The sequence below is a fragment of the Neltuma alba genome, unplaced genomic scaffold (assembly GCF_004799145.2).
Source record: "Neltuma alba isolate B1F8T4 unplaced genomic scaffold, ASM479914v2 tig00011128_pilon, whole genome shotgun sequence".
NCBI classification, from domain to species: Eukaryota; Viridiplantae; Streptophyta; class Magnoliopsida; order Fabales; family Fabaceae; genus Neltuma; species Neltuma alba.
This window is the reverse complement of record NW_021635864.1, coordinates 1-10,676: the sequence shown is the minus strand read 5'-3', so window position 1 is coordinate 10,676 and position 10,676 is coordinate 1. Positions and strand designations below refer to the sequence as shown.

The 10,676-nt window shown below is 36.2% G+C and overlaps 2 protein-coding genes across 2 annotated transcripts; one reads left to right on the top strand and one right to left on the bottom strand.

Moving 5' to 3' along the window:
• Positions 1-238: 238 nt before the first annotated feature.
• On the bottom strand, positions 239-6,703 carry LOC114761686 (uncharacterized). The gene is made up of 11 exons (XM_028951109.1): positions 6,566-6,703; positions 6,431-6,470; positions 6,267-6,321; positions 5,821-5,885; positions 4,227-5,242; positions 3,762-3,931; positions 3,037-3,268; positions 2,391-2,526; positions 1,706-1,800; positions 1,498-1,621; positions 239-549 (listed from the first exon to the last, which is right to left on the bottom strand). Exons 1-11 carry the CDS (start codon positions 6,646-6,648, stop codon positions 472-474), a joined length of 2,094 nt encoding a protein of 697 aa, XP_028806942.1. The 5' UTR covers positions 6,649-6,703; the 3' UTR covers positions 239-471.
• A 1,106-nt stretch (positions 6,704-7,809) lies between these two features.
• Positions 7,810-10,440, top strand: LOC114761695 (THO complex subunit 5B-like). The gene is given in 4 exon segments (XM_028951120.1): positions 7,810-8,095; positions 8,943-9,233; positions 10,034-10,236; positions 10,238-10,440. Coding segments are annotated over 4 exon segments (912 nt in total). The 5' UTR covers positions 7,810-7,855; the 3' UTR covers positions 10,416-10,440.
• Positions 10,441-10,676: the final 236 nt, after the last annotated feature.

Sequence of the window (10,676 nt, the reverse complement as noted above, 5' to 3'; positions counted from 1 at the left end):
AGTAGGGTTACATAAAGATTAGGGTGACAGGTCGTAAATTTCTTACTTATCAAACAGTCCTTTTCCAAATAAAAAGGAAAGTCTTTAGGGCTCTTTGTTCAATTGATCTGTATGGAATCCCTAGTTTCTGATTCCTACTTCCACAATTCAACTCTCAATTATTCAAGTGCCAGTGAATCTGTTTTCCAAGGTTGGTGGTCAATCACTTCATTACCTAAATTCTTCACGTGAGCATAGCTTGATAATCAACGAAAGAAAAATCCTTGCTAAATTAGGCCCGGTGTAATAATTTAACTGTGCTAATACAAGATAAATCAAGACATCTATTGTTGTCATTTACAAAGAGAACAAGAACATTTATCGAACTCCACAGCTACAACTTCAATATAACATGGGCTAATCAAACTGATTTCTTTCCACTACGGAGCAAAATGTTGTTCATGTAATGAAAGAGAACCAGAAGAGTTGTACTCAGCACCCTCCAACTGTTGTATCACTGAAGTAAGCAGTAACTGCCTTCAGTTTACCATTCAAGAAGACTTTCTCCACCTGAGATCATCATGGCGAAAAAGAATTAATTCATCAAGTTAGTTACATAATATGTTAAACAATAATGGCATACAAATATAATAGTTAACCTCAAACCAAAAGAAAATAAAGATTGTAACCTCGGGTCACTAGGTGGCTTCATGAAAGAAAGACGTGATTTAGAATCCTGATTATTTTTCTTCATTCTGTTCTAGTGGTAAAAAGGTATATATTTCTCCCATTTCACGCCTTTACCTCAAATTTTTAATCCTGAATATTCAAAGGAAGACTCGCGCAATTCTCAGCCAAGCAAAGTTATTAGATAAATATTCTCACCCAAAAAAAAAAAGTTATTAGATAAATAAAATTTTGACCAAAATTACTGTATAATCCATGTTCCTCATAAACTTTGCACTTCTTTTCTCCCCAAAAAATGCTTCATTAAATTATAATTGTATCAAATTTCGGACAATAATAGTGTTGTGGAGCCAACTCGTTAAAGTCCAAATTAAATACTGCTGTTACATAATGTTCACGTTATTAACGTAAAAAATCCCAACTATTCTCACGCCAAGCAAAGCATCACAGGAATAAATTAAAAACGATCAATTAACTATGCATATCCTTATGTTAATACCTTCTACTTTCAATGCAGGCACAAAATCACATCTTAAATTGCTTTTAATACATTTATTTCTCTTACCATATCCTCCATAAGCAGATATACCAAAACCATAATCTCAAATGGACATTAAGGGGTTAGTGGAACGTCATAAATTACATTTAAAAGGTATATATTTACGAGTATTCAAACAAATAATAAATCATTACTCTCACTCGTTTTTTTTCCCAACGATCTTTTTAACAACCCCCCCCTTTTTTTTTCCTTCTCCCTTTCTGGGGGTGGGGGCTTTGAGAACCAGGCTTCCACTAGAATGTATATCAAATAAAAAAGGAGCAGGCCAATACCTCTAAAGACCATGGAGGACAGGCTGATAGAGATAATTCTGCCAATTGGTTCACGTCAATATTTCTCGGCAGGAACATGACAACTCTAGAGGCAATTTCCTTTGCAGCTTGGAAGAGAACATATCTGCACATCAGAAGGTCAAATAAACAGGATAACTAAAACTATTTAATCTATCTGACCCAAAAATACAAAAAAAAATCTACCAACCCATCATGTGGTTTAAGCATCGTCTTCATGTCATAAGTCATAACTTTAGCATAATCAGGTCCCCCCCAAGGAGGAGATAGGAAAACAGTATCAGCCTGCAGAACAAGCATTTTAAATCTTTTAGATATAAACAACATATTGCTGAGTAGATTATGAGTAGAGGAACAGAAGAGAACTATGCATGACAATATCTTAACTGCAGCTTACCCACCTGGAATAAGAAGAGTACAAGAAATTATCTGTCAGTGCAAGCATGCGTACAATGAAAAAGTAAGCCTGCTCATCAGCTTTCTAGAACAGGTTCCTTTTCAGATGGTTAAGGAAAGCTCACAATAACCCCCCCCCAAAAAAAAGAAATATCCACATTTCCATTTCTAAGATACTTTTTTTTTTTTTTAACTTCTTATGATTTAATAAATATCTCTCTGATGTCACTACAATTGTCAGCATTTGACACTGGCAGAGTACAGAATAGCACGAGGCCATGATTGATGCTCTTAAGGTACAGGAATAAAGCATAATTTCTTACTACTTGTCTTCAATATCTCTGTTGATCACATTTTTAAAACATACCAGATGTAAGCAGCCTAACTACAAGATATCAATTATGACTTTGACCGGCCTGCACAAGCTAGAAAGGATATAACACCAAGAGCAAAATATTGTCATCTATCGACTGTAGTACCTTTAACTTCGGTGCCAAAAGGAAAAAATCTCCTATAATGAAGTCAATTTGGTCACCCACTCCATAGATAGCAGCATTATGCGTTGCATAATCAATCTTCCTTGGATCAACATCAATTGCTATCACATGTCTGCAACTGTAAGTATAATATCAAATAATAGATTTCCATTTACAGATATCAAATATCACTCAGAGGAAAGAAACGAAAATGTATCAGGGAATGCCAAAAGCATCGGATGATTACAAGATAAAATCTACAAAGAAAACAAAATTTCTAGCATTTGAAGGCTAAAGACTCTCCCTAGCCAAATGATCTCTTTCCTTCCCTGTCACTCTGCCTACAAGCTCTTAAACCCAGCTAATGACATTTCTCTCTCCTACCTATTCACCTCCCAGACATACGTATGGGACACCTCAACCTGTGACACTTAGTCATTCGTCATGGTCCCCCTCCCCAATTTTCTCTTCATTCTTTCCGCTGTGTACTTTAATGGCTTGTGTTCCAATGGACATGGACCATAAACAGTTTTTTTATTCATTGAAAACTATCAGTCCTATAAATTTGAAAAATACAACTAGGAAAAATTGCCCACCAAAATCTACGCAAACTATGCTGGTCAACAACACATGACTACTTGGTACTCACCATTGCGCAAATTGGATGGCATTTCCACCAACCCCTGTGAAACAATCAACTATGATGCCACTAGCACAACGTAATGCATGATGCTGAGCAATAAGCTCTGGAGTGACAGAAAACCATCCTTCCTCGTCCATTCTTATACCATGATCAAATCTAGAAAATAAACTATATCTCTGATGCCAATATTTCCCAATAGCAGCAGAATACTCTTCATGCAATTCTTGAAACTGGCAACCTGCAAAATGAAAAATAAGTAGATTAAATAGGCAGCAACAAGTAACAATACAAGTACTGGAAGACTTCAATTAATACAATTGGCTGTATTGTCCTATCAAGGAAGGAAGTAAAACATATTAAAAAGCATTAATGTCTCAAGGCATGAAACTCCCAGAAATTAGTTCTAATCAATCAGGCAAGCATCTATCTTTGGTTCAATTTTTACTAACATTCTCTGAAGAAACACATGTCCTTAAGTGGCACCTAAAAACACTCTCTATCAAAGAATGACTGTGTATGCATACAAGTGCAAGACAAATAAAAGAAATATCTGTACAAGGTCTAGATGTGATAACTTGCATCATAAAATCACCTTAGTATGGCAATATCTCCATGTATCTAGTTTTCTCAGTATTTGACTCCGGGAAAGCATTATTAAGAAAATTGGAGCCAGCGAGTTGGGGGGTCGAGAATCAGCAAAGTTATCATAGAAACTTCATGATAATACATACCTTCAGTTTCATCATACAGTCGTCTCTGTCTTGGTTTTCTTTTCATGGTCCTTTCCTGTATTTTCATGGAAGGATCAGACTTAGCATGCAACCCATTCACAGTAGGAACGGTGATATCCAAGCATGTGTCATTACCCTCAGAAGTTGGCTTGATGCATCTTTTGTGAGAGCTGCAAGGCATATCGAGTATAAGAACAAGTAGAATATTGAAACCGGAAAGGTGAGTTGAAAGAAGCATTTTTGGATAACTAATACATTTAATAATTGAAGCACTTGGTTAGCCTTGCAAATTAAATGAGCTGTCTTGGAAATGTAAGTCTCATGAATCATATGAAGAAGTGATAAAGTATCCAGTGTAAATGTATAACCTCACAAATAAATCCTTTCCAGGGACGATCATAGCATGATAAATTAAGGTTGAATAATTTACAACTTTTATGGTGGGTTAGGTACAAGATGTAATACCATATGTTATAATCCGGGGCATCTGACATTAAGCAGAATGAAACCCCATCATCACAACTACGACTCTCAATCAATTCAAAGGACTGGCCTTCACTCTGTATATTGATATCAGAGATCACATTGTCAGAACTAAATCCAGTGTCAGTTGAACACAAATCTTGTTTAGCTAATTCCTCTACAATCAAAGCTTCCTCAACGGTGTTAGTCTTGTTCTGAGAAGCATGCTCCTCTGTTGCTGCTACAGTGCCACCATTATCCATTTCTGTACAACCACCAGTTGCTAGATGCTCCATCCCCGGGGGTGGGTGCCATGTGGCTTCTTGTGTTCTGATATTGTAAAAGTAGCTTCTCTCATAAAAAGTATCCCAATACACCATCCATTCTCCAAGTTCACCGCAGTCACTTGAGTCAGCAACCATGTCACCTCCAATTCCTTCTGAACTCACAGGAAATGAAGTTGACTGCAAAATAACACTGTCACCATTGCAAAAGGTCTCATGTTCTGTATCTTTGCAAACAATTGACGCAACTTCCAAGCATTTATGATCAATCAACTGTTCACCACCTTCTATTCTGCAAAGGTTGGCATCGGAAACTGTCAAACTGTCTCTACCTCCAGCAGAAGATCCAACAGGTGAACTTGATGCAACTTTCAAATCATCACATAAAGAAATATTTCTAATCAATAAGTCACCATCCCGAGCGACATCAGTCACATCATCCTTTTTGTCATCGTCATGTTGCTCCCTGATAACATCAGACAAAACACCAGTATAAATTGCTGCATTGTCACCCTCACCAGAGACACATTGAGAGCTATCAGCACCCACTGAACCATCACAATGACACGATTTGCTTTCACCCATCATTGATATACATGATAAAGAATTACTTGTATTATGATAATAAATGTCAGGAGATACAACCTCCTCTACATTCACTCTGGAAAGTGCTTCATCTACAGGTTTTTGATGACTACGTTTACCCTTTCTTTTGCCTTTTAGTTGTCCATTTCTCTGTAATAAGATAGTTCAGAGATATAATCAATAGCAGCTTTGACAGCAATTAACGAGCAGATAAAGAGTATGATGAAAATGATAATAGATTGTGAACAACAATGTCTATACTGAAAATTATTAGCAGCAATTTGGTACAAAGTAGTAGAGAAGGGAGAGAAAAAGGATTAACGGAAGTGACTTTATTCAACAACAACCCAAAATAGGAGTATACGTGTGATCCTTGTACCCCTTTTAGCAGTCGTTTATTCTGTTTACTTCCCAACTGAAGTAGTTACAAGTTATTTTATAACAGTTCTTACAATCGCCACGTATCACAATTGATACAGGAAAATTATGGCTTTTGAAGGTACATATTCATGTCCGGATCTCCTCTGTCACAACCGCATGTATCATTCAAATGTACTCTAGAAAGTGCACTCAGGTTGTAGTTATATTATGTTTGATAGTGAAGATTTCAGGCATTGAGTAACTTGAAATACAAACTTACATGTCTGGCATTATTTAAAATATTTAAACTTTTAAGGAAAGCATTCCATCGGGAAGATACAAGAACGTTTGTAAGCAACTAAGTATACCTCCTTATTTGTGTGAAAGGAAAGAGGAAGCCCCAATGCACTCATCTGCCTTGTAAATTCCATATCTTCAGAGAACGCCGTCATAACAACATAAGAGAATAAAACTATTAAATACAGTTCCAAGCACAGTCAATTACATGAGCACTGTAAAACATAATGATAGATAAGGGCACCATATTTTTCCCGGAAAATAAAAAGGCTTGTTGGAAAGCGTTTTCTGGTGGTTAATAAAATGTTTTGGAAAATAATCGCCAGTTCAAGAAGATTGACTTTGGTTTGACGGAATCTTTCTTTCTTTCTTTTTCTTGTTTTTCTCCTGAAAACTGCTTCATCCATTCTTCTGTTATGAGATGCAAAAAACTTGCAGGAAAATTAGGACATGATTCAAAAACTCCGGTGACAAAACTGAGAAATTAGAAGTGCTAGAGAGAGGGAGAAACACTTGCCTTCAGTTGAAGGAACGAAGTGTAAGCCTTTACCGTCATCAGCTTCAGTCGGTCTCTAGGCAAAATAAGTGTTAAGAGAGCAAGTGAACGAGAAATCAGACAACACTTACCAAAAAGCATAAGAAATAGAAATATTCAGTTCGACAAACGGCTAGAAAACTAACAGAGCGCTCGGCTAATGATGAAACCTGCGCACCATCGTCCCTGCAATTAATGAGAAAGTTAAACCAAAGAAGCAAGAAAAGGATATAGATAGAGAAAAAAATCTAGCATATGAGTGAGAGACAAAGGAGCGGCACCATAGGTAGACTTGGGTGAGCTTGAAAAGCGAACCGAGAGCTTTGATGGAAGGGCCACAACATTCGGAATCGGCGGTGTCCATCCTGTAGTTCAGTGAGAGAAGAGTCGGGTCATTCGTCTTTCGCAAGGACTCGAGTCCCCGGTTCCCGCCCCTCTCGCCGAGCGGTCACTTCCCCTTTCTAGTTTCTATGCCGCTCGCTACATCCCGGTTACATTTTTTTAATTTCCAATTTTAATTCATAACAATACAAAATACAGGTCGTTTAATTTAGCCTATTTTATTTTGGTCAAAAAATAGCCTATTTTCTCATCAAGAATATTAGCACTATTATTTTGTTTGCATTTGCATTATATAAACACAAATTGTTGGCAAGAAAATAAATTAACATCAATCCGGTGAGTGCTAGTCAAAAACTCAATTAGTGACCGTGGGTAACTGAGTATCCCTTTTAAATATCAGCACATCTTTACATGTTTGAAAAACTAAAATATACACTTAACAATATTTATAATTATATTCAATATAAATATAAAATATTATTAATCATCATTATAAACTTGTAATCAATTACAACCTCCTAGCTTTAATATAAAAACTAGTTTGGTTTTAATTTAATTATAAATACAAAACTTTAATTCACTCTGTCTTTCATATTTATCCTTCTTTTTAAAATACTTATTATAGTAATTGTACATGTTAAAGGTTTTATCAAATAGTAATTTTAACTAACACACATGATTAGCAAAGGTATTCTATGAAGACAACATTTATTTATTATAAATAACTAGTTTAATTAATTTTTTAATCTCTCTAAATTAATCAGCTAAGTCTTATATTAAGAACCAGAGATAGTATATTATTTAGTCCTTAATATAAGAATTAATTTAATTTTTAATTTGGTCATAAATATAAAATTTCAATACATTTTTCCTGTCATATTTATCTATTTTTCTTATGATAATTTTTATAATATTACACATGTTAAAGATTTTATTTTTTTTACCAGCATGTTAAAGATTTTATTACATATACACATAATTGATATAAATATTTTTAAAAATAATATTCATTTATTATAAATAATTAGCGGACACCGTGTAATGGGCTAACGTTTATAAGGACAAAACCATATACTGGACTAACGATCTGGTAAATCCACCTGGTACTTTACTACCTCGATTTCCTTGCCGGACAAATTTTCTTTTGTTATTGTTCATTTAAAACTTCTGTAAATACGGAGAGCGGGGGAGTGTAGGCTCCTCGAACTCCATTGCAGCTGCGGACAGAAATGGAAGACGGTGAGATAGAGGAGGCGCCGGTGCCGGTGGAAGGAGAAGACCAACGTGATGGACATTCGGCGGAAGAATGCAAGTTGGAGGAATCTCCATACGAAATGCTGCAGAATAGCAAAGCTTCGGTAGAAAAGATCGTTGGTGAGATGCTCTCGCTTAAAAGAGAGGGTAAACCTAAGTCGCAGCTCCGAGAGCTCGTTACTCAGATGTTCCTCAACTTTGTCACTCTTCGCCAGGTCCTTATACTCTTAGTATTCTTACCCCGCTCCCTTTTACTGCTCTAGGGTTTATAACTAGCCTGCGGCTAAGTTTTGTGTGTTAATTCAAAATGAACAATAGATCGATCTGACGGCCAGCGAGGTCTGAGGTCAAGCACACGACGGGTTCTTGGCAAGTGTAAAGTATATAAATTGTCACTTCTAAAATAAAATGAAAAGGCATGAAAGCCGCCTACTAAGGTGATGAATAATACTGATTTCAAATTTGGGAGGAGACGAAACATTTCACTGTTAGTTTAATAGAGACATCAATTTCACATGCGTGATCCGGCAATGAGGATTTCACTATTGAGTGGGCAATAGGTTGTCATGAGGGCTTTTAGGCATGCTTGGTATGAGAGGTGGAAGTTGTAACGAAATAACAGGAAGGGCGTTGAAATGGGGATAGATAGAAAGGCTTTGATGTTCACTCCTTGGTGCTTTTTAGAGAATTGGAAAATGAAAAATTTGCAAACTACTTTGGCCCGGGCAAAAAAAGGAAACTCTTTGCACTGCATCTTCAACCCATTTTAATTACTTAGTTTGAGATTAAAATATTTCTTAAGATTAAAATGAATGTGGATGGCGAGCTCTTTGCTTCTATGCCATTATTTTTCCCCTCCAATCAACCAGCCATTCACAATTTAAATACAGAATCATTCAGGCCCACTAGGCAAACCTTTATAGTCATAGTTTACTCATCCAATGGTTTCTGAAGGCCACTGACCATCCATTTATATGTCTGTTCAAGGTTCATGTGCCAAGAATCTATTCCTTAAGATTTGCACCTTTTTGCATTAAACTATAGGCATTAATATTTTTTCAGGCAAACCGCTCCATCTTGATAGAGGAAGACCGTGTTAAAATGGAGACAGAACGCGCAAAGGCACCTGTAGACTTTACATCCTTGCAGCTTCACAACCTGATGTACGAGAAAAGTCACTATCTTAAGGCGATAAAGGCTTGCAAGGACTTCAAAACAAAATACCCTGACATAGAACTTGTACCTGAAGAAGAATTTTTTCGTGATGCACCTGAAGATATAAAGGAATCCTTATTGTCTAATGATAGTGGCCACAACTTGATGCTCAAGAGGCTAAATTTTGAGCTATTCCAGGTGATATTTTGTCATCCTATTTCAATCAGCTACTTGTCACTGTGGGCCTGTGACAAATAGCTATAAGGTGGACGTGAAGGAATGAGAAAAAATTCAAGAAAAAGCAAGAGGCATGCTAATGTGTGAATTATAGTTTTTGTGAAGATAACCATTAAATTTCATGTTTTAAAGTGATGTCATTGGTCCCACTTGTGGCATCTTTGGCGCATGTTTTCATTTATTGACGTGTCTCAACTGAGACGCTGTTAAAGCATTGAAAAATACATGCTTAGTAAAGAAAATTGTGTTGTAAAAATTCTCAATGATTTATTCCTGGAGGAGGTACACAGTCTTTGACATTGAGTTAAGGAGCGGAAGGTTGAAACTTCAATAATTTCCGGAATTCCTGGACTCACCTCTGGCAGCAATGAATATAACGGAACCAGTTATGTGTTAGATGACTGCTGGTTCCAAATTATATTGTTGTGCCTCTTGCAAATCTTCCATATTAACAAATAGAAGGATTATTAAAGAAGAATAAAATGCCCTATATGTTTAGCATCTGTAGTTTTTTTTTAAAAAAAGAAGAAAAAAGAAAAAAAGTCGTTTTTTTGATCTGTTATGGATTGAAGTTATTTGACAGTTGAGTACGACCATGACATATGAGTTAAGTCTTTAATATGATTCTAGCTGTACCATGTTGATTGAAAAATATTAGCTTCAATGTTTGGTCGTTTTTACTCTTGTTACTGATCTGCCTTTATGTTTCTCTTTTATCAATAATTAATATGTTATAAAAATTAATTATGAATTTGTATCAGCGCAAAGAGCTTTGCAAGCTTCATGAGAAACTGGAACTGCAAAAAAGGAGTCTTTCTGAGACAATTGCAAATCGAAAGAAGTTCCTCTCAAGTCTCCCTTCACATCTCAAGTCTCTTAAGAAAACGTCCTTGCCAGTACAAAATCAATTGGGAGTTTTGCATTCTAAGAAACAAAAGCAGCAGCATCATTCAGCAGAGTTTCTTCCCTCCTCTTTATGTGATATACTCACAGCTATTGGCTCAAAAGGAGGCATTTGGAGAATCCATTGATCTGGAGACCATAGGAAGCCTCAAAGATGCTCAAGCTTTTGCCCGCCATCAAGCTCAAAAAGACACTGGTAATAGAGTTGACATGTCAATTCTAGCAATTATTCAAATTTAATCAGATACATGCAGCTGGCAGTGTGTCTACTTAATTATGAAGTTAATCTGTCGGTAAATTTTTATGGTTCAACTTCAAACTAGACCATTGCTCCAACAGTCAGACCAGCATTGAACTTTTTATTTTTTTTCTTTTTTTTTTGGGCGGGGGGTGTTATCAGCAGCATCAGTTTCAATGTTAGCAACGGGAAGGGATTAGAGGAGAGGCAGTTTTATTAACAATTCATTTGTTTCAAGTACTGCCATTTCAGTACTAATCTTT

Excerpts from the sequence above, each read along its gene's own strand:
- LOC114761686 (XM_028951109.1), bottom strand. The coding sequence starts at position 6,648 with ATGGACACCGCCGATTCCGAATGTTGTGGCCCTTCCATCAAAGCTCTC. Across the intron at positions 3,932-4,226 it reads GCCCCGGATTATAACATATG|CTCTCACAAAAGATGCATCA; the intron begins GTATTACATCTT and ends TATGCCTTGCAG. Across the intron at positions 550-1,497 it reads GTCCTCCATGGTCTTTAGAG|GTGGAGAAAGTCTTCTTGAA; the intron begins GTATTGGCCTGC and ends TGATGATCTCAG.